The sequence below is a fragment of the Myxine glutinosa genome, chromosome 4 (genome assembly GCF_964187855.1).
Source record: "Myxine glutinosa chromosome 4, kmMyxGlut1.1, whole genome shotgun sequence".
Classification (NCBI taxonomy): domain Eukaryota; kingdom Metazoa; phylum Chordata; class Myxini; order Myxiniformes; family Myxinidae; genus Myxine; species Myxine glutinosa.
In genome coordinates, this window is record NC_136264.1 from 121725396 (window position 1) to 121748795 (window position 23400).

Below are 23400 nucleotides of genomic sequence, written 5' to 3' on the forward strand. Positions count from 1 at the left end.
CGCCCATAACACAATCAACTGTGTGGCTTTTTATCTACTTGGATGTGGTTGATCATTTTTCATTTTCATAGCTGGTAAGAATACATTGTATTGTAATGTCCCCCACCTTCATTTCTTTTTCTATCCCATTAGCAAGCCGCCTTAGCAGAATTTCGTCGTGCTCTGCTTCTTCCATATCCTCCCTGGGTAGCCGGACCAGCAAGAGTTCTCTATCCGCGGGCAGCTGCCTAAGCGCCCACTCGCACACCGCCAGCCGCCACACCAGGGCCTGGAAGTGATGTTTTCTTAAAATCTTATTGACCTTTGTTATACCTGCCTTTGCACTTTGTAATGTGGACAAGTCTGACTATATTATTATTAATTTTTTGTACTATAAATTTTGCTGTGAACATTGAAACCCTGTTATTGGGTCAATATTGTAATTATTAATGGTAAAAGAGTTTAAAGCAATCAGCTTTTCTGCAAACAAAGATGAGTTTTAAACAATTGGGATGTCACTCGAAGCATATTTTTATTACAAAATGCTCGTTTTGAGCTTTGTTGTGATTGTTATACTGTTGCATCAGGTACATATATATGTATATTTGATGATATTCCACATTGTCCTTGCATTGTCCTTCTTGCGTTTTTACCTCTTTGTAAGTATTTTTAAACCATTTGTCATTTAATTTTTAACTTTTATCTGGTTGTTATTTTTTCTGATGTCCACACTGACATTCTTGCACATATTTACTCATAGGTTGCAAAGTGTGAAAGGGGCTTTCATCACAGCAACAGCTCTCTCCTCCCGTTTTAGGCTTCCGTTCACATTTTGGGAAAAGGAACTTTAGACTTTAAGCCCCACCTTACCAGATTTAAATACAATTTCACCTCCTACCTCACCTTTCCTTCAAGGTATAATCTTGTATATCCATCTCCTTATCATGATCTCTCTTCTGTTCCTCTTTATGTTCTATACTAAGAAGAATTCACGGTAAATTGAAGTATTTTTGTTGTGGTTCGTCTTCTTCTAGCTTTCGGTGAAGTTTTCCTGGATTAATTGATGGTACGAGCAAACCCTAAAACTTGGTATGGTCAGAAGGGGGTGGCTGCAGCTGTGAGCCATTCAAAATGTTTATTCGGTGATGTTATTTTGTATATTTTTGTGCACATTAATAAACCATGTGTTCTAGGAATTATTTTTTTCTAATTCCTCTATTTTGGCTGATTATGCATCTTTCATATGCAGCACAAGGTTGCGAGGTAGCGTCATTGACTGAGGGCACATTTATTGAGGGTGCCGGCGATAGCTCGCCTACTTTTCACAAAGGACACCATGGGATCATAGTGAATGGTTTGTTTGTTTATTTACTTTTTGCATTCATGCCTTGTTGACAGCAGCCAGTTTGCTCAATGTCCTTCATCTTCCTTTGGGGCACAGGAAGGAAAAACAGACAGTTTACAGACAGGAAAACCAAACTATTCATGTATGCCGCATGTGCCGCTAGTTTGCATCATTGTTCGGGAGTGCAACTGGGTCGCTGATGCAGTGCCCCAGCACATGAGGGCAGGGATTTGTAATTTTGTCATGGGGCCGGCGATAACTTGTCTACTCTTCACATAAGACACCGGCGGCTCTTTAACATCCACCAACTCTACTAACAACTATCCGAGGTCTAACAACTATCGAGGGCCAGCGCACTTTGTGATGCACCGTCCTGCCTGTATACACTGTGTTGTGTTCTTTCTTACATGCTTGATTATTTCCGAGTTTGCTGTTGTTGTTGTTGGTGAATTTCCGGATGCTCATGGATTGCTGGCAAGGGATGATGATGTAAGAAGCGGTAGGGGATTGTGGGAGAAATGGGAGGGACGCCATCTTGACGGTGTTGGAGATATGCTGGTGGATCCCTGCCTCGAATAAACGGTCTTGTACATAACGGTCAGTGCCATTGTTTAGCATTTATTGAGCAACACAACATTGGTGACAAGGACGGCGGAATTTTCGATTACTTTACAGGTGCCATTTTTGGCTTTACCGGGCAAACCACCATTCCATGGCCGAGGTGGTTGTCGTCCTTTCATACCTACCTGCTTGCAATGAATCTGCAATATGTGGAGGATTCATGGAGACATGCTTTGCTTATACACTGCCTGGGCACAGAGGGTCAACGCATTTTCTTGACGCTGGGTCCTACACCCACCTATGCTGCAGCCACTGCTGTGCCTGCCGCGCATTTTGGAGCCACTAACAGAGCCCTCATTCGACGGTTCAAATTCCGACAAGAAGGCCAGAGGCCCGGTGAGTCAATTCTCCAATACATTTCTACATTGAGAGAATTAGCACTTCCTTGTAAATTTGGTGCACTTCACGACGAGATGATTAGAGATCAACTGATCGAGTAAGTGAGGGAGGGACTTTTACTCGAATCCGACGACCTAACCTTGACTCAAGCCAAAAATATAGCCAGTTAAGTGGAAGCAGCTTACAACAGTGCACAAAAACTTTCCAGAACACCCTCACCTGCTACAGCTACAGACTGAGCAGATCAGAGAATTCGGCAAACTCACACCAGATGCTGTGGAGCTCACAGTACAACATACGCAGCAGCATCCCACACGTTCTACACTGCATTGCCGAAACTGTGGGTCCACCAGGCGCGAGTCCAGGGCTGCTAATTGCCCTGCCAGAGGCCAACGGTGCAGAAATTGTGGAAAATTTAATCACTTTGCCAGGTGGTGTCGCTCCACCTCAATACAAGCAACCGATCAACCACAGACCTCATATACTGAACCGGCCAAAATCCATACTGTCCTATCAACTTCAACAAATTTTAAAACATGTGTTGTCTTTCTTAATGATATATGCATACCTCTGCTCCTGGACACTGGTGCCAAGGTGTCTCTCCTGAATTTTGAAACATACAGACGATATTTTTCCAACATGCCCCTGCAACGCTCCTCTACCACCGTCACTGGTTACGGACATGCCCAAATTAACGTAATGGGCACATTACAGCTGTCAGTACGTTATGGTGCCCAGTCTCTTTCCAAGTTTACATTCTACATTACAAAAAAACGGTGCTAGTTTAATGGGCCTCGACCTGTTTACTTCTCTTGGGTTTTCCTTGACGGGTTATAGTGGCATGGCCATATTGCAAGTGTCCTCCCCCTGGCAACAACAATGGCCTGCACGCTTTGATGGTTTGGGAATCCTCTCTGCATTTGTTCACCAACCCAAAGTAAATCCTGCTGTGGCTCCAGTCATTTCAGCCACTACACTGCATTCCCCTTGCCTTGCGGGACCAGGTAGCGACTGAATTGAACGTCCTGGAGACTGGCATAATAGAGCCGATCAATGCATCCCCCTGGATTTCCAAACTCTTTATAGCAAAGAAAAAGTCTGGGGGACTTACTTTGTGTCAACATGCGTGCAGTGAACAAAGCAATTATTCCCAATAAATATCCGCTTCCAACAGATGAAGAGGTCACTACCTGTTTCTACAGCTCTACGGTTTTTAATAAGTTGGACCTCTCAATTGCAGGCACTTCAAACATACATTACATCTTTCCCCTCAAGATTGAAAATTGCAGTGACCAAGTTATTGTTACACAAGCAAATAGTACAGATTCAACCCAATGCAGTAAGAAAAGTAGAAGCAGAGATCGCTTGCAAAGCCCATCTTAGTGCAAAACCATAAACAACAGATCAAACTCGTAAATGCACATTACATTGCAACAAATCAAATCCAACTCAGTGTTAGCAAACATCCAATATTGGCAAGGACAATATTTACAGTTCACTACAAGTCGACTCTGTCTGGTCGACGACTGATACGATCACTTCGGGTACAAGTTACGCACGGGGTAACTGAGTGAGATGTAGACACTGGCTGGGCGACTGCTCTGCCAGGCTCATCCAGATCTACAGAAGATGCAGTATCACAAACTGGAGGCTTCAAGTCTGACGAACAGCTTGAGCCATCATGGACCTCACTGGTAGCATTATCAGTATCAACGAAAGACCGATAGAGGGCAGCACCCTCATTGGCTACACTGGTGCTCTTACGTAAATGTCGATGGTTACGGCGATAAGCATCACCCATTTCTTTGGACCGAACAATGTATGAATGTGGCTCGGAATGCTGCTTCACAATCACACCTGGTATCCACCGTTTGGAACCCGTAGGAGGCTCCATTCAAACTTCATCATTCGGATGTAATGGTGGAAGATCTTTGAGCATGTGACGATCATGGTAGAACTTCTGTTTCGCCTTTTCTATGTCGAAGTGTCTTTTCACAGCATCACGGTCGTAAGCCGTAGGCACCAGAAGACCTCGGGCAATGGGAATGGTATTCCTCGGACGTCTTCCCATCAGTAGTTGAGCCGGCGATAGGTGAATGCCTTCCAATGGTGTTGTCCGATAATCCAACAAGGCCAGGTGCTTGTCTGTAGATTTTCGCCAGAGTCATTTAACAGTTTGTATAGCCCTCTCGACTTTTCAATTTGAATGTGGATATCTGGGACTAGACGTTCTAAGAATGATTCCGTGATCTTTGCAGAATTTTCTCACAAGTTGCGAGTTGTACATAGTCCTATTATCACTCCGTAGAGTCTCCGGTAGACCATGTCGACTGAACTGTGCTTTCAGTCGCTCAAAAGAGTTGGACTACAGTGTAAATCCTTCACTTCATCCACCTCAATGAATCTGGAGTAATAGTCAACCGTTATCAGGTATGTCTTAGCATAAAACTGGAACAGATCTGCCCCAATTTCACTCCAAGGTAGATCTGCTGTAGGAGTCGGTTTCAGGGGCTCAGAATGCAGGCTATTTTGATAGTCTGCACACTTGGAACAGTTCTGAATAGTTTGCTCTATGTCCGCATTCATGGAGGGCCTGTATATAAACTCCCTAGCTCGTTGCTTTCACTTGACTATTCCGAGATGTGATTCGTGAATCAGGCTCAGCATGCGGGGTCTCAGAGTAGGTGGGATGACAATTCGCATGCCTTTGCATAGGATGCCATCTGTAACTGAAAGTTCACTCCGGGAATCCCAGTATGGTCGAAGACAGGGTGATACACCTTGCCTGGTGTCTGGCCATCTGTCAAGAATCATGCACTGTAACTGAGTGAGTTCTGACTGAGTAGCTTTTTGAAGATCCGCATACCTCTCGTCAGAGATAGATAGAAAGTCCAACATTGAAATATGCTTCAAGTTGTCCAGTTCCGAACGAGTATCTGGCAGATAGGCTCTGGAAAGGGTGTCTGGAAGCTGCATATCCTCCCCTCTTCTGTACCGAATGTTGAGATCATACCATTGCAATCGTAGTGGCATGCTCTGTAGTTTCATCGGAGCAGACAGCAATGGCTTCCTGGCGATCATTTCCAGAGGCTTATGGTCATTGTAGATGGTGACCGTTTTCCTAAATATATAACAGTGAAACTTCCTGCAGGCATGGACTATGGATAGCATCTCCTTCTCTATTTGTGCATACCATGTCTCTGTCTCTGTGAGAATCGTGGAACTGTATGCAATGGGTCAGTTGTCCTGGATGAGAACTGCACCAAGTCCACTTCGCTAGCATCACAGTGGATCTCGACTGGTTTGTTGACGTCGAAGTATGCAAGAACAGGCGGATGACAGCAAAGTTCCTTCAGTCTCTCAAATGCGCTCGCTTGAGCTGGTTGCCATTGATATTCAACGTCTGATTTCAACAGCTCTCGGAGTGGAGCTAACCCGTCACTCAAACGAGGGATGAACTTTAACAGATACGTGATAAATCCGAAGAACCGTCTCACAGCGTTTTTATCGGTCGGAATCAGCATACTGTGAACTGCCTCTACTTTGGCCGGATCGGGAGATAATCCATCAGCAGACAGTACATGTCCTATGTACTGTACCCGTGACTGGCGGATTTTACACTTCTGCAGATTCAACTTCAGATTGTAATATTTGTTGCTCTCTCGATGACCTTTTTCAGGATTTGGTCATGCAACTCCACATCTGGACCAGCTACAAGAATGTCATCCATGATTCTGAATGCTCCATCAATGCCTTCAATAATCTGGTCCATAATCCTCTGAAAATTTTCAGGTGCACATTTCAATCCAAAGGGAAGACTAAACCACCTACACCTACCAAACGGTGTATTGAAACATGTCAGATAAGATGATTCCTCGTCTAGTTTGATTTGTAGGAATCCTGACTTTGCATCAAGCACTGAGAACACCTTGGCATTAGGTATACTTGCAACGACCTCCTCAACAGTGCACATGGGATGGTGCTCCCTCTTGATGGCCTCGTTCAGATCAGATGGATCAAGACAGATTCTCAGTTTGTCATTTCTAAGAGAAACCACCATTGAGCTGACCCATTCAGTTGGTTCATTAACTTTGGCAATGTATTCATCGGATTCCATCTCCTCCAGTCGTGTTTTAATATGTGGCAAGAGGGAAGCTGGTTGTCGTGGCGAAGCATGTACTACTCCCTTCGCACCAGATTGCACTTTAATTGTATACTTTCCTGGCAGAGATCCAGTAGTTCGCACTAGATCCGGATACTCCTTCAGCTCAGTAAGAACGTCACCGGAGTCCACCTCAGTTCCAACGGAATCGAGTCTGATAATCAGACCCAGAACTTCAGCTGTATCTCCAGATGTTTTCCTGCGGGAGAGCAACCACTTCAAATGTTGTGGTGACTGTCTTGCCGCGGTACTGAACAGGATGATCCACGGCTGCGACGGGTTTTATCCTGTGATTAGAGTAGGTACACAATACCTTGGCTGATTGACGGAGTTCACCAGTGTGAGCGAGATGCTGATTAATCGGATAGTGTCATTGTGTTGCAGCGAGCTCCGGTATCAATTCTGAAAGTCACTTGCCTTCCTGATACCAAGAGAGATTGCCTCCATTTATCACCAGATGATGCAGCCATTGTCTGCAGTGCGCTGATCCGCAGAATGTTCCCATGAGTTTCATCCATATACTCGGTTGTATCAGCATAAGCACCGTCCAACTGAGTTTAAACCGAATGTATGCTAGCACGTCGACGGCAAACTGCAAGCCAATGATTCGGTTTCTTGCAGTAAGAGCACGAGGATCCAATTGCTGGACATTCACCGTGATTCCATACATGGTTAGGATCTTTGCCACAGCGTTGACATCTATCCTTGAACCGTGGTCTATTTGGGGTTGGTCTCCTGCGTGATGGCGGTAGTGGCGCTGGGTTTGATTGTAGTTTCGGCCTCGCTTGTTTGTAGTGTACAGCAGCTACACTCGTGTCCTCATCACGGCAAATGCGAATTTGAGTCTTTGAAAGTTCATATTGCTGACCCACTTGAAGAGCTTTGGCCAGTGTAAGTTCCTCACCTCTGTCCAGCAGACGTTCCTGGACCTTCTCCTCATACACACCTTGGATGATCGCATCCACAAGCACATCTTCAGGTTGCGCATGCTCGCAGTCCAAGAGAATGAGACGCAAGTCCTTAACAAAGTTGTCAAACGATTCCTCTGAGCTTTGTTTCCTCTTGAACAGCCGATGCCTCGCGTTGTGCTTGTTTTTTCATGGACGAATAAACAATTCAAATTTGTCCAAAACTTTGTTTGGGTCATCCTTCTCACCTTCAGTCCACTCAAAAGTTTTGTATATCTCTTGTCCTTGTTCTCCGATCCATGTTCCAAGCCAGCTTGCCTTGCGACTGTCGGGCAGATCGGCCAACGGACCGTCGAACACAAATCCAACGTGGTTTCGAAATCGAACAAATTCCTGATATAACGAAGCCGAATCCCAGTCAATCGTGGGGTACCGGTACTCAAAGTTAACGGATGCCATAGTTTATGTATCAGATACCAGATTCAGATGGCATGGATGGACGGCGTTATTTGCAGATTATTTCTGACACAATGTAACATAAACAGGACTCCAATGGTAGGCCATCCGGTCCGCGCTGGAAGTCTGTTTATCTTTCTGGGTCCCTCGGGACAACCAACAACAACAATCGTGTAGTTGCTTCTCAATTGCAGGCACTTCAAACATACATTACAGTGCCCTCGCCTCGTGGTCCTCTCGCTTCGCCCTGGACCCAGCGGGGCTTGTCCTGGATGTACTGTAAGTAACACCGTTCGTCCGGGCAGGCGATCCCTCGAGCAGGCAGTTTTCTTGTCCACATGACCCCGGCACACACACACAACAGCCCAGAACAGAGCCATGCCCTTGCCTTTATATGTACTACATAGCTTCAAGGGAGCATAGTTCATATAAGGATCCTTTGACCCCAGGCAGCATTTCACATTGGTGCGCATCTGAAGGGGAGGAAGGATTCGTCCAGCGATGGAGCTGTGGAAAATTCCCGCGGCGTCGTGATGTTCAGGTGGGCCCCCACCGCACCCTGTGTGGGCCCAAACACTGGAATGATATGGCCCACTGCTATTAATATGGTCCATATACCCATATCATCCATGCACCCTATTATCTGAGGTCATTTCTTGGCACAGGTTATGTACGTCATAAATGTAATTCTTTCCTCACATCATAGATACTAGGGCATGCCCGTACGTGGGTGCCCGTTCCTTGCCAAAAAAAAAAAAAAACGCTACCCGTACGCTCTACCCCGCCCGTACGCCCGTACGCCCGTAAACAAAAAAAACAACGCTCTTCGCTTCCGCCCTTCGCTCTGGGAGAAATAATGCGCATAAGAAATCGAGAAATTATTATTTTCTCCGGAAGAAATCGAATTACGAACCGTAATGGCGCACGCGCTCGGCTCGGCTCGCAACAACGCGTTCTGTGATTGGCTGCCGGAAGTGAAGTCTTCACTGTCCGGAAGGTCGCAAATCGCAGTTACGATGAATCGCAAATTAGTTTTAATTAGTTTTAAAACATAGTTTAACGCCAACATAGTTTGCCAACGTGAAATAAATGAATACGCTCTCAAATGTGCCGTCCGAGGCAGAGTCTGTTCGCCACGTTCGGCACACGTGATAGCTCGCTGCTCTCTGATTGGTTGAATCGTTTTTTGGACATAGCTCGGTAACTACTTGTCCGATTAATTTCAAACCTTGAAAAGGCACATCCTCGGGTCCCCAGCAATATACCTGGCAAGTTGCAAGTATATCGGACCCGTGGTTGTCGAGAAACAGCGGTCACAGACAAACAAACACACACACAGACATACACACATACACACACACACACACACACACACAGAGAGATTAGTGGAATTATAGATAGATGAAGTTTCAGATTTTTGGGGTAAACATTTCAATTTAACCAATTATAGCTGGAATACCACTTCACTGATGACACCATCAGTATCGCCCTATATACCCCATGCAGTTGATGACATGCGAAGTTTCAATTTTTTTCGTTGAGCAGTTTTGGAGAAAAATGTCCAAATCTTTCCTTTAATACAATATGGCTGACATATCAGGTGAGCTGTGACGTCAGTGAGCAACCTTGTGGAGTCCCTCCTATGTTTAAAGTTTTTCATAGATCGGATAAGTAGTTGGAGAGAAAACATTATTAACCAACATTAACCAAATCAAAACATTATTTTGATATATTTTTGTATTTTCTGCTTCGTTTCTTAAATTTAACACAGTATTCATCTCTGAAGACGTGTGTATCACTTGGGCGGTGTGTTGGTCGCGTTTTTCATTTATCTTAACTGGTAGAACGATGAGGGCCTTTGTAGTAAACAGAAAAAAAATGTTATAATTTATATATTGTAAATGTTAGTTAACTACTTATAATTGTCATAATATTTATCGATAAGAAGGATTGTAAAACAGACTGATGAAGAAGAACACGAAATTCTGTTTCCGGTCAGATGTTCGTGTAACACGATTTGTTGATCACAACTAACGAAGCGGAAGGTTTTATAATAATTTGTATTTTGACAGATTTTTTATTAATCCTAATTATTAAGTGGATGTGAATCGCGCATTTATTGCAAATCAAAGCATGAACGACCAATCAACGTTGGGCACGGTTTCGATTTTAAAACCAGATACATTTTTTATTGGGAGTGGGACGTGTACGGTGTAGCTATCTGTATGTGGTATTTCCCCATCATTTAATATGAAACACCATGCGTGAGAGATCGATCGTTTGTGTGCTTTTATCCGCCGTGTGTTTTATGACCACGGATGGTTCACGAAGCGCTCAATAGACTGAAAATGTGAATTTGGAATCAGCTTTTGACGTCTAAACTACGCGAGGTATTTGTAGCGCAGAGCCAGAGGTCTCGGTGTGTGGGGGAAGGTGTGTGGTGGACAGGTGACACAAGAGGGTGAGCATCATTTAGAATTACATGTTCAGAGCTGTGTGGGGATGGGTCTTTAGATTGGTGGTGGGGGGGGGGGTGTAATTGTGAGCATCTTTCGATTTGGGGGTTGAGGGGTCATTGTGAGAATCTTTAGATTGGAGGGGAAGGGGGTAGTTGTGGGCATCTTAGATTGGGGGGGAGGGGGTCATTGTGGGTTTCTTTAGATTGGGGGGGAGGGGGTCATTGTGGGTTTCTTTACAGTGGGGGGATGGGTCATTATTGGCATCTTTAGATTGGGGGTTATTGTGGGCATCTTTAGATTGGAGGGGAGGGGGGTAGTTGTGGGCATCTTTCGATTGGGGGGGAGGGGGGTAGTTGTGGGCATCTTTCGATTGGAGGGGAGGGGGGTAGTTGTGGGCATCTTTAGATTGGGGGGGAGGGGGGTAGTTGTGGGCATCTTTAGATTGGAGGGGAGGGGGGTAGTTGTGGGCATCTTTAGATTGGGGGGGAGGGGGGTAGTTGTGGGCATCTTTAGATTGGGGGGGAGGGGGTCATTGTGGGTTTCTTTACAGTGGGGGGATGGGTCATTGTGGGCATCTTTAGATTTGGGGGTTGAGGGGTCATTGCGAGAATCTTTAGATTGGAGGGGATGGGGGTAGTGGTGGGCATCTTTAGATTGGGGGGGAGGGGGTCATTGTGGGTTTCTTTACAGTGGGGGGATGGGTCATTGTGGGCATATTTAGATTGGGGGGGGTGAGGGGGGTAGTTGTGGGCATCTTTAGATTGGGGGGAGGGGGTCATTGTGGGTTTCTTTACAGTGGGGGGATGGGTCATTATGGGCATCTTTAGATTGGGGGTTATTGTGGGCATCTTTAGATTGGAGGGGAGGGGCGTAGTTGTGGGCATCTTTAGATTGGAGGGGAGGGGGGTAGTTGTGGGCATCTTTCGATTGGGGGGTGAGGGGGTCATTGTGGGTTTCTTTACAATGGGGGGATGGGTCATTGTGGGCATCTTTAGATTGGGGGGGGGGTGAGGGGTCATTATGGGCATCTTTAGATTGGGGGTCATTGTGAGCATGTTTATATTGGAGGGGGAGGGGGGTCGTTGTGGGCATCTTTAGATTGGGGGGTGAGGGGGTCATTGTGGGCATCTTTACATTGGGGGGTGAGGGGGGTCATTGTGGGCATCTTTACATTGGGGGGATGATGGGTCATTGTGGGCATCTTTACATTGGGGGGTGAGGGGGGTCATTGTGGGAATCTTTAGCTTGGGGGGTGAGGGGGGTCAGTGGGCATCTTTACAGTGGGGGGTGATGGGTCATTGTGGGCATCTTTAGCTTGGGGGGGGGTGAGGGGATCATTATGGGCATCTTTAGATTGGGGGTCATTGTGAGCATCTGTAGATTGGGGGGGGTGAGGGGATCATTGTGGGCATCTTTAGATTGGGGGGTGAGGGGATCATTGTGAGCATCTTTAGATTGGAGGGGGAGGAGAGTTGTTGTGGGCATCTTTAGATTGGGGGGGGGGGTGAAGGGGTCATTGTGGGCATCTTTAGAGTGGGGGATGAGTCATTGTGGGCATCTTTAGATTGGGGGGGGGTGAGGGGATAATTGTGAGCATCTTTAGATTGGAGGGGGCGGAGAGTTGTTGTGGGCATCTTTAGATTGGGGGGGGGGGTGAAGGTGTCATTGTGGGCATCTTTAGAGTGGGGGATGGGTCATTGTGGGCATCTTTAGATTGGAGGGGGAGGGGATCATTGTGGGAATACTTATAATGGGGGGAAGGGGGTCATTGTGGGAATATTTATATTGGGGGGTAGGGGGTCATTGTGGGCATCTTTAGAGTGGGGGATGGGTCATTGTGGGCATCTTTAGATTGGGGGGGGGGTCATTGTGGGAATATTTATATTGGGGGGGAGGGGGGTCATTGTGGGCATATTTATATTGGGGGGGGGGGATGGGTCATTGTGGGCATCTTTAGATTGGGGGGGGGAGGGGGTCATTGTGGGAATATTTATATTTGGGGGAGGGGGGTCATTGTGGGCATATTTATATTGGGGGGGAGGGGGTAATTGTGGGCATCTTTAGAGTGGGGGACAGGGGCACACTGTGTGCATCTTTACAGTGAAGGCATTGTGAGCAATTTAAGAGTGGGGCTCATTGTTGGAATCTTTGGAGTGGGGGGCACTGTGGGCATATTTACAGTTGGGGGGGGTCATTGTGGCATCTTTGGAGTGGTGGGAATTGTGAGCAATTTTAGAGTGGGTTGTCATTGTGGGCATCTTGAGTGAGTGGGGGTCATTGTGGGCATCTTTAGAGTGGGGGGGGGTGGGGCAATGTGGGCAACTTTACAGTAGAGGGTGGGGGTCATTGTGGCATCTTTGAAGTGGTGGGCATTGTGAGCAATTTTGGAGTGGGGTGTCATTGTGGACATCTTTAGAGTGAGTGGATGTCATTGTTGGCACCTTTATTGGGGGGGCATTGTGGGCATCTTTGGAGTGTGGGAATTGTGGGCATCTTTAAAATGGGTGGGGGTCATTATGGCCATCTTTTGAGTGGGTAGGGGTCATTGTGGCCATCTTTTGAGTGGGTAGGGGTCATCCCCATTTGTCGGCATGTTTAGATTGGTTAAGGGTAACTTATATTGTGTAAGTAGACGAAGGGGGTATATTTATGGGGGAAGAGGGGGTTATCATGTGGCCATTGATTTTCCAGAAGCTGCTCATGGTAGGCATTTGTAAATTTGTCCATGGTTCCAGGAATAAACTCTTCTCTTCATGAAAGACATCGTGGGATCAATAACGTCCACCAATGACCAGCGCTGGCAGACGTCTCTGGTTTAACATCCTCCTGATGGACAGCGCACACATTGAAGCCTCACCCTGCATGCGCGAAACACCAGCGTGACCGTTTATACCTTGGCAATGATTCAAACCCAGGCTAAACAGCTCAAAGGTGATTGGGCACACCTCTAAGCTATCCTGTCAGGCTTCATTGTATACGATATTGAGCTTTTTCCCTCAAATTATTTGAGTACTGTGCTCTGTTTTTAATGTATAAGATAAAATTTCAATTTAGTTTCTCATCATATTAGTCGCCTGTCTCATGAGGCACTTTAACTTGCCAAGATCACGTGACTGAGTTGCATTTCGTGCATGTGTGATAGGTTTCAGTGGAAACATTACCGCTACACTGACACACAGGATGGGCCTTTGTGACGATCAACACAAGCACAGCAGGACGAATATAGTGGAGATGCTGCTCTCTGGTCAGATGGTCAAGATCTCAGCACCAATGGTCCGCTATTCAAAGTATGTCCACAAATCACAATGGAGTGTCATCCCCGATGATAAGTAAATGGACATTTTATGGGAAGGCACATTATCTGTGGTGAGATCTTGAATCTTTGAGAAATGCAAACACAAACGTGATGCCAGATCATTGTGGCACACCTTATATTGGAGTGGTTGGCGTGCCTTCCAGATTGCCATTTCGGACCCTCGTACGTGGGTACGACTGTGACCTCTGCTTCACACCCATGATCGTCGCTAATCCTTTTGTGCGGTCTATCAAAGCAAGGGACAGCGAATTTACCACCAATTCTGGTATCTCACTTCAAACATTTTACTACCTCTCCCCTCCTCCCCCTTTGTGAGACTATTGCAATGCCCCTGTCTGCGTGTGTCCGCGGCTACATATTTTCGCTTTAAAATGGTTTTCTCTGCAACTGCTTGTCCAGTCCATGCAAAACTTTAAACATAGGAGGAACTCCCCATTGAGAATATTTCATGGCTGACTCTGACATCATAGGTCACATGATATGGCAGCCATATTGGATTAAAGGAGAACATTAGGACATCATTTTCTCTGAAACCACTCAACGATAAAAATTGAAACTTGGTATATGTCATGAACTCCCCATGGGGTATATAGGGTGATAACGATTATGTCATTAGTGAAATGGTATTCCAACCATAATTGGTTAAATTGAAATCTTTATTTTAAAAATCTGAAACTTCATGTATCTGATCTATGTCCCGATGCTAGTGAAGAATTTAATTTATGGCGTTCATAACCCATGCCAAGAAACTTTGTGGCATAATAGGGTGCATGGATGACATGGGTATGTGGGCCATAATAGTAGCATGTTCAGTTCATGATTGTATTTTCTGGCCGAGGCGAGACTATGCGCTCTACGAGTGTCGTTCTCGTTTAATAACTGGAGATTGTTTTATTTATTTAATTGTAGCAATTGGTACTGTTCTTTTGAATGGAGATCCATCGTTTGATTGTTTTTCAAGTTTGCAGCATATGACCTGTTTGGACAACATTCAATTTGTTTAGTCAAGATTGCACTCTTCCTTTTCTGGGGTTTTGCGGTTGTCTCGATGAACTACTCTGTTGTTAATGTATTGTATTTAATTTCTGGATAAATCTTTCAACGTGGTAACTTCAAAGGTTACCGTGGTAATCGTTGCATTCTTAGTTTTGGCCCGAAAATGCATCCATTGCTGTCATCGTCCTGTTTTACCCTTTATCTCTGTTTAAGGTGACCGGCCTCTTGTGGTCCAGTTTGCAGCTTCCAACGGTAAAGATCTGGCAGATGCCGCTGAAATTGTGATTCCTTTTGCCGATGGTATAGACCTGAACTGTGGTTGTCCACAGAGGTATGTACATATGAGCTTTTTGCTGGAGACTGCCTCTTTGACTTATTTTGTCCGAATTGGCACATTTGAGACTTTTTGTCAAAGCTGCCATTGTGCACCATTGTCATCATTTTGGTTAAACCTTCATTAATGTCCCCATAACCTGACCTGTGGGATTTTCTACCATCAATGTCAATGTTGAGTTTCGCTGCTGCTTGTTAAGATGAGAAGATTGTGGGTTGATTTGGATTGTTTGTTTATGCTCAGTTGGGCCATGTCAGAGGGTTATGGAGCAAGTCTCTTACAGAAACCTGAGCTTGTGAAAGACATGATCCAACAAGTCCGCTCTCGCATTGCTGACCCAGATTTCAGCATCTCCATAAAAATTCGGTGAGGTTTTGTCTCGCCTTTTGGAAAAGATATTTTAAATAAATACTTGTCCAAATACTATATTGTCTGTCTGTTAATTAAGCATTGTCTGTATACCTAGTTGTTTTGAAGGAAGATTAGGATAGAATCCGTCTTTCACTTGAGATAGATCTGAACTACTTTTCAAGTTTTCTGCAAACATTTGCATTTGTAGGATTTGACTTTTGTCCACTGCCGTAACCTCACAGTAAGGGCGACGATTGGCCGAGATATCTTGAGAGAGAGACTTCTGGTCAGCAACAAATGTCAAGTACAACCAATGCCTTTGGGAGCAGGTTGTTCCCTTCATTGTCATCACAAAATAATCTCCCATTTATTGGAGCAGTTTAGCACTAAGTCTGTGCAGTGGAGATATGAGGAGAGCAAGCAAAGGTTGCCGGTTCAATTCCGACCTTGGTTGAGTCGGACCAAAGACTCTAGAAATGGTACAAGCTGCTAACTCGCTTGGCGCTCAGCATTTGAAGGATAGAGCATGGATAAATCCCATAGGTTGGCATCTATGGGAGGAGGAAGTTTCTCCTTAATTTCCAGGTCGATTGCAGAGAGAAAAGTGACGTCATAGATTTGGCATAGCATGGGTACCCAGAATGCTATGCGAAGTGACACCACTTCCCCCAAACTCAGACATGTATTCAGGTCTGGTGTTGTTTTCTGTACTTGTCTGCATGTGTTCATGATTCGTGGTACAGCTCCTCGGACACAATCCTTAGACGCTGTAGAAGCTACGTCAAAGTGTCAGAGCATCCTTAGACATGTACGTTTCACTAACTTTTGTTTGAATCCAGACGGATTTAAGTTGTCTTTTAAAGCGATGTTTGCAGAAACTTCCTGACACCCCTCAAATAAGTTGTTTTGAAACAGGCGTGATAAAACTGGTAAACGTCGGGTTGATGACATTTAACTCCCTCGTGTTTCCTATTCCTGGCAGTGTTCACGAAGATCTGCAGCGCACGGTAGACCTATGCCGGCAAGCTGAAGCAGCAGGAATCTCCTGGATTACCGTGCACGGGCGTACGCCAGCAGAGCGGAAGCAACCAGCGAGACCTCATGCAACTGCACTACTGCGCTCGGCACTGTCCGTACCTGTGGTGATTAATGGAGACGTGCACAATCTACAGCAGGCACAGAAGTTGCAGCAGTTCACAGGAGCACACGGTGAGTAAAGGCACAGCCATCGCTGAACAGTTATTGTCGCAATGGTGGTGACGTAATCTTGCTTTTGAAAGAATAAGCTGAATTCATGTTGACACAACATAATGCAGGTTTTCTCCAAGAGGACATAAAGTTCTCTAAAATATTTGCTTGGATAAACGTTCACAGGCTAATAGATGCTCTGCTCGGTTTGTTTTCAGGCATGGCATGAGCACTTAATGGAACTACTTGAACTTCTCTTCCCTTTATAATGGTGTGAGGTCCAATGATACCGATCTTTTGCCTTGCCTTGACCACGATACTCCTCCACTTCCCTCTGTCCTCAGCCAACTCTCTCCACTCTCCAACCACCCACACCTTACTGATATCCCTCTCATACAATCCTCCCCTCTCAACCGTGGTCCACACCTCGTTTCCTCCTACCTTGTTCCCTCAACCTACCCACTCTCTTTTGCATTCTCTCTTCCACCATCCGCACCAAGTGTCCAGCTCACTTTAACCGGCCTTTCACCAACCTCCCCATCAAGCTCATCTGCATTCCAATCTCCTCCCTCAGTTCATCCATCTTCCTTCTAACTACCATCTTCACTCCCCAATAATCCTGACCCAGTTGTTCTCGCAGACCTTCAACCTCTGTTGTTGTCTCTGTCAGTGCCACCATCTACAGACCGTAACAAGAAACAAAAAGCTAAATATGACCTTGTAAGCAATATTGCAGTCTTTTGCCAATCTGACTCTATTGTCCCTCGGATATTCATGACATCAAAATAATAGTCTCTCTCCATTGGCCGTAAAGAATGGAGCACTCGCTGGATTGCATAATTTGAGAACAGTAATTAAACAGCATTTGTATAGATTTTTGAAACAGTTCCATAAAAAAGTGAGAGAACATGAATAAAACAATTGGGATCTGAAAAATGTCGTTCCAATGGATATAAAGTCTCTTAAGTGACAAACTCTCGCAGACACCATGAACAAACTGTTAACCACTCATCTCAACTCTCTCTTCCTCGTATATGGCGATTTAAATTGTCACCATACAACTTGGCTGGGTGTTGGTACCTCTCCCTCACCAGCCATGGCACTGCCACAAAGGACTTCTGTGACTCCATGGGACTGAATCAATCTGTGAACTTTCCAACCCGGGTTCTCTCTTCTGGACTTGATGACTAACTTTCCTGAAAATGTCTGCTGCTCTTCCTCTGCTCCAATTGGTTCATCTGATCATATGCTAGTGAAAAGCAACGTCTCTTTGGGTATTCTCAGAGAGCGACCTCAATGCTGGCTAGTCTGTCATTTCACACAAGCAGATTGACAGGGACTGCAAGCAGTCATCACTCTTCAGGACTGGTCTCCCATATCTACTGCCCCTGGTGTTAACTCGGCTTGGGAATTCTTCCACATAAACCCGCTCTCTCTCTTTTGCATAGATTCATCCTATCTTGTCTTCAATTATCCTACCCTTCTTCCCACCCATGGTACACTGAATCCAGTGGTGCGGCAATTGCTCTGAAACAAGTAGCCTTCTCTCACTGGAAGGTGAATCTGACCGAAGGCAATCTCAGTGCATTCCAAAAAGTCCACCACAAGTGTCTGTCCAGTCTCAGGAGAGCCAGAAAACAACATCTGTCCAGTGTCCAACCTCAAGAATGAACTTTCAAATACGTCTCCCGCCTCTAAAGCCTGCTGGCACCTTGTTAACTCTGTCTTTGGATTATGCTTTCCTTCCATCCCTTCCCTCTCTTCATATGGATCTTTAACATCCAACAACTAATGCCAGCAGACGCGATGTCCAGTTCAACGTGCATCTCAAGGATAGCACACACATTGATGAAACAATGGGATGACGGTTTATAGTTGGGTCAGGATACAAATCCAAGCTAGACAGCATAGAGGGGTTGTGTGCACCTCTAGGCCATTCTGCCAGTCATACAAGATATTACAAGGCTGCAAATCAAATCTTGTCAATTAAGTGATCTCGGGTTTTTCTCGGACATACACATACGCATACATGCAAAGTGAGTTCTTACAAACACGTAACATGTATTTCCTGGCAATCTGATGCTTTCCGGTGATGCAAGATGGCATTATTATCACATTTTGCTTTGACCATAACTAAAATGATTTTTGTAATTGTTTAAGCCATTTTTAGGTGAAGTGAATCTTGCATTCTGACATTTTATTATTATGTGAACATGTAGTTCTTGGAACCTTACAACTGATTTAACCACGTATTTCAGTAAGTCTGGAAAAAGTATTTGAACAGCCCATATATAAATCTAGATTGACACTTATACCCATGCTCTTATTTTGGTCCTGCGTGGTGTAGGTGTCATGGTTGCCCGCAGCCTCCTTGCTAACCCCGCTCTCTTTGCTGGCTTTGAGACGATGCCGGCTGACTGCATCTCTGATTGGCTGGCCGTGTCTACTCGCTTGGGTGTGCCCTTTGCTACCTTCCACCACCATTTGTGCTTGATGCTCGAGCCGATCACTTCAAGACCAGAACGGTGGCACTTCCAGCATCTATCGAGCACCGCGGCCGTGTTGGACTACCTGCACCTGCATTACGGGATCTAAGGGAATCCCCGGTTTCGATTATTCGTTTGTGTTCGATCCCTGTTCCCAACTTTAGTTACTTGCTGCTCCTTTGTCCCTTTCTTCTTTTTCTCCAGTTGACACTGCAGTTAATTTCTCCCCATAGGAAACATTTTGCACCCCCATTATTTTGTAGTTTGGTTCATCATTTCTCACATACAAAGTAATTTTTACATCTCAGATAATTTTAAAGTAACTTTAATTACTTTAAAATTTTAAATTAATAGCCCTTAATTTAAAAGAGTAATTAAGAAAACTCACATACCTATAACTTCCCTTGTAAAAATTCCTCATGTGTGAATTGTGTCAAAAATGTGTCAAATGTGTCAAAAATTCCTTTTATCACGAAATAAAGTTCATATTGCGATCAGATCTCATGAGAAATGATATATTTTATTTTAGGCTATTAATTGTACATATGCCTTGTCTATAAGTTACCAGGACCTGATGTGTAAAATGCAACCGAATAAAAACGTGATTCATGTTTTATTTCTCTCTGCGTAAGCGTTGCATATACAGTCCTGTATTGCATTTCGGGCAGCAAGCATTGGACTGCACACTATCCACGGGACGTGGCTCTTGGAGTTCAGTCCCCAATTGGTTTGTTTGTAAACTAGCTTCTTTTTAAGTAGCAGGCTGGCTGTCCAATCCACTTAGGTGCGGTTATTGTTAATCTTTCACTGGTTATCTTGTCTGGCCACTTGCTCATTTTAAAGTAACCAAAGCACTCTGTGTTCTTGGCAATACCGCTCATAAATGATACAATACTTTAATAATCTTTTTTCACGAACCACTTTCCCTATATTATTCCTCAATGGGCCCACACTTGTCCTAACCTGTTCTTTACCCCTTATATACTGTCGTGTTCCTCGTGATAAAAATCTCTTCAAGGAACGGATAGCCATTGCGAGCTTCAACTCCGAGGCACTGATCAAATGCAGACTTGATATATGCGGGGGAAGAAAGGGAAGGGGAGTGAAGAAGGGTCAAACCTGTAGATTCCGCCAGGGTTCCCGAACCTGCAAAAAATAACTCTCTCGAACTGGATTTAAAATGTACAAAAATAAATAGATTTATTAAACGGAATGCCGGTAAGAAAAACGCGACGGTAAAACTAAATTCCTAACCGGGACATCCCCCACACCAGACTTAAAACACAGACAAAAGGAAAGGTAAACTGGATAAAATAATAGTGTGATTATTTAGTGCACTTATCTCTGATCAGCTCGTGGGGTCTCGTCAGGAATCGTCAAGGCCCCGTGTGCGCAGTCCGGACCCGGTGGTGTTCTTGGCGGGAAGAAGGCGCAGTCCGCTTGCTCGCGCGCTGCCAGGCCTCACCGGGCATCTCGCTCACCCCGGCCTCGTCACGCTGCAGCGCTCGTCCACGCATCGTCTCTGCCTGTCAACTGCAGCTCTCAATGCCCAGACGAGCAGGAGAATGGTGACGATGTCGGCACACAACCGCTTCTCCCAGAACCGAAAACCAGCACGTGAAGACACAAGAGACACAAGAGGCTCAGGAGAACAAGAAGGGAAGAGCCAAGAGGGAGAATCGTCAGCGCCCAACCGTCTCTTTCCACATCCAGCACGAGAAACAGAAGAGGGAGAAAAAGGTCAAAGAGGTCAAAATGCCGGTCAGACGTGTTTTTTACATCCTGGCTCTGATGTCATCGGTGCTTCTCCTCCAATCCCCGCAGGCCAACAGCACAGGTGTAGCTCCCCACCTCTCAACACGCAGTCCGCCTTCTGATGTCATCGGTCCTGCTTTACCAATCAGCGAGTTGCTTCTTGCTCCGGCCTTCCTGTTGGTTAACTCCGCCCAATCACTGCCCTTCTGGGTGTGGCTCTCGGCCTGCCTGACCTTCGTGGTGATGTAGCTGGTTGCCGTCCCATCGGCAGTGCTCAGAACTGGCTTCCGGTTGGTTTAATTATTATGTAGTGCAATTTAATGGGCACTTCCTACTAGTGTCTATGGTTTGGTGCCAAAAGAGATAAAAGATAAATCACCAAGGGTATGATGTATAAGGGATAATTTATCCTTATTCCCTAAGCTAGTTAACATACCCTGCCCCCTCGTGACAGGGACAGATATACACTTGGTCTGACATCCGGGCTAAACGAGACCTCTACTTATTACATGGTGATGGTTCTTCTTCTTCACGACAATCGGAGCATCCTACTTACACAAATCTACCTGGTCTAAAATCATCACTACCCCACCGACATAACAATACTTCAAGAATGCCTTGTTACTATGCTTTATATTCTTGCCATGTCCTTCTCGTATTCTCTGGCTTGCCGAGTTATTTTCTTGACTTGGCTCTGCTTACTCCTACACTGATATAAATCCAACTCCAGTCCTGTTATTTTATACCTAACTACCAGGTTACCCACCTGAAGGGTTTTAAGTGGAGAACGTTCAATCAACCAATCGAGTACGTACGTTATTATTTGTGCCTACGTATTGGAGTACATATGTTCAATTGGGATTTTTAAGTGGAGTTTGTTCAATCTTCACGGAAGCTAAATATGTGATCATCCCACAAAGGTTGCTTGAGATTGACCCAGTGATCTAGGAATAGTTAGATAAGGAACATACATAACCCCTACAAGCCATTTCTGCAACAATTTTTATAATCTGCATTTTATAATTTAGGGTTGGAACTAGACTGGCACTCGGTAGAGCGCATACCTCTGTCTGGCTGAACTATATCCCACTGATAGACCGGATCTGGATCCAGACATGAACCAAAATCGAATCGGCTTGTTCTTGTCACCTACCCAACTCATTCACCAAGTTTTGTCATAACTCGTCCACAACCTTTTGAGATATTGTGCTATACTGCATATGGTTTTTGGCCCTGTCTTGCAATGATGAACAATCACTTAGAAAATTGAAACAATTCTCGCATACAGATTTCAGAACTTCACCAAAAATGAGTCAATTCGTCCTTGTCACACACCCAACCTGGTCACCAAGTTTCGTCTGAATTCGTCAATAACTTTTTGAGATATCCTGTTCACAACCAGACAGACAGGGGAGAAAACATGACCTCCATCCACCTTCAGTAGTGGAGGTAAATTATCCCAGCTATCGAACCACAATGTATTGTTACGGTCCGCGGATTAGATATTATTTTTACCGAGCGGAGGTAACCGCGGCCGAACAGTTGTTCCCCGACAACCCGATTCACCCAAACGTTGGCCGTATCGCGCCACAGATATTCAATGGGGAAAAGACTAAGACGACGAATGCAAAGAGGAAGAAGAAGAAGACGTACAGAAGAGTAACGGGGTTTATTATTATTTACACACAAAAGCAAAAAGAGCAGTCACGGGTATTTACAGCGGACATGAAAACGCAGGTGACACAGTGAAAATTACTAGCTTATACAGACTTAGTTACTACCCAGGACAGCACGAACAAAACAAACTCACATACGCAAATGGGGAACTTGCAGGCAGGAATGGCTGGAAAGGATGAGCAGGTGGGATCACAGGGCACAGCGAGCAGGTCCACTCCGGGCGGGAAGCGGGGAGCCGGCAGCTCCTTGTATTCCGCTTTACAGCGCACGCCGGCAGCTCCTGGTATTCGGCTTTACAGCGCACGCCGGCAGGGTCACTCGCTGCCCCGTCAGGGCTTCACGCGGCTGGTTGAAACGGGGCTGGACTCATCTGCCGTATCTCTTTGCAACTCGTTCGTAAAACTTCCTCTGCTTTCTCTTGGACCCTTTCTTTGTCGTGTACCTCTCCAGGCAGCTCCGGTGCTACTCTGAGCTCTCTCTCGGTGGACTGCCGACCCTCTTACGCACCTGGACTCATCTGCCGTATCTCTGGTGTAGCTTGTTCCAGCGATCGTCGCACCCTTCTCCCCAAACCTTCAGCGCGGGTGTGTCACGCCCCCTTCGGTTTCGGTACCGCCCTCCTCCCCCGTGCTCTGTTTCGTGACCTTGTATGGTAATCCCACGGGCTTGTCTCCTTATTTGGGCATGGCGCCGACGGCACGCCCCTCGTGGCGAGCCACGGGCTTGTTTCCTTATTTGGGCATGGGGCTGCACAGCCCCGCCCTTCGTGGCGCGCCCTGGGCTTGCCTCTCCCTGGCGACCCCGCCCCTCCTGTTCAAACAGAGCACGGAGCACATATTCACTATAGCATCGAATTGAGAGGGCGTGCATCCCACGCTTGTGAACTGCTTTACCCACAGATGGAGAGTTTGGCTGGGAAATGGAATGATTGAAAGGGAGCTATTCTTAATTGATTCGGTGCAATGGAGTATTCTTTTAATGGAAGACAAGGCCTTACTCTAAAACACATAATAAGATATAAGCTACTG

General features: G+C 45.6%; 2 protein-coding genes across 15 annotated transcripts in view; both read left to right on the forward strand.

The window, feature by feature from the left end:
* CEP41 (centrosomal protein 41) overlaps nt 1–1919 on the forward strand; it is a 46105-nt gene extending 44186 nt beyond the window's left edge. The window contains exon 11 of the mRNA XM_068113287.2: nt 133–1919. Coding sequence (XP_067969388.1) covers nt 133–278 — 146 coding nt within the window. The 3' untranslated portion in view covers nt 279–1919. The remainder of the gene's footprint in view (nt 1–132) is intronic.
* DUS4L (dihydrouridine synthase 4 like) lies at nt 1826–19439 on the forward strand. 14 transcript variants are annotated; one of them, XM_078776355.1, is made up of 9 exons: nt 1826–1921; nt 2144–2281; nt 13005–13200; nt 13412–13556; nt 13729–13850; nt 14795–14912; nt 15159–15281; nt 16249–16475; nt 18802–19439. In XM_078776355.1, exons 3-9 carry the CDS (start codon nt 13170–13172, stop codon nt 19047–19049), a joined length of 1014 nt encoding a protein of 337 aa, XP_078632481.1. In that variant the 5' UTR covers nt 1826–1921; nt 2144–2281; nt 13005–13169; the 3' UTR covers nt 19050–19439. The 14 variants fall into 14 exon arrangements, with proteins under 14 accessions (XP_078632481.1, XP_078632490.1, XP_078632487.1 ...); XM_078776361.1 differs by lacking the exon at nt 15159–15281 and having other exon boundaries at nt 1836–1921; nt 2000–2281; XM_078776357.1 differs by lacking the exon at nt 2144–2281 and having other exon boundaries at nt 1836–1921.
* The last annotated feature ends 3961 nt before the right edge of the window (nt 19440–23400 follow it).

Coding starts and splice junctions, on each gene's coding strand:
- DUS4L (XM_078776355.1), top strand. CDS start 13,170: ATGATTCAAACCCAGGCTAAACAGCTCAAAG. Junction 13,201..13,411: donor CCAGGCTAAACAGCTCAAAG/GTGATTGGGCAC, acceptor CATGTGTGATAG/GTTTCAGTGGAAACATTACC. Junction 14,913..15,158: donor AACTGTGGTTGTCCACAGAG/GTATGTACATAT, acceptor GTTTATGCTCAG/TTGGGCCATGTCAGAGGGTT.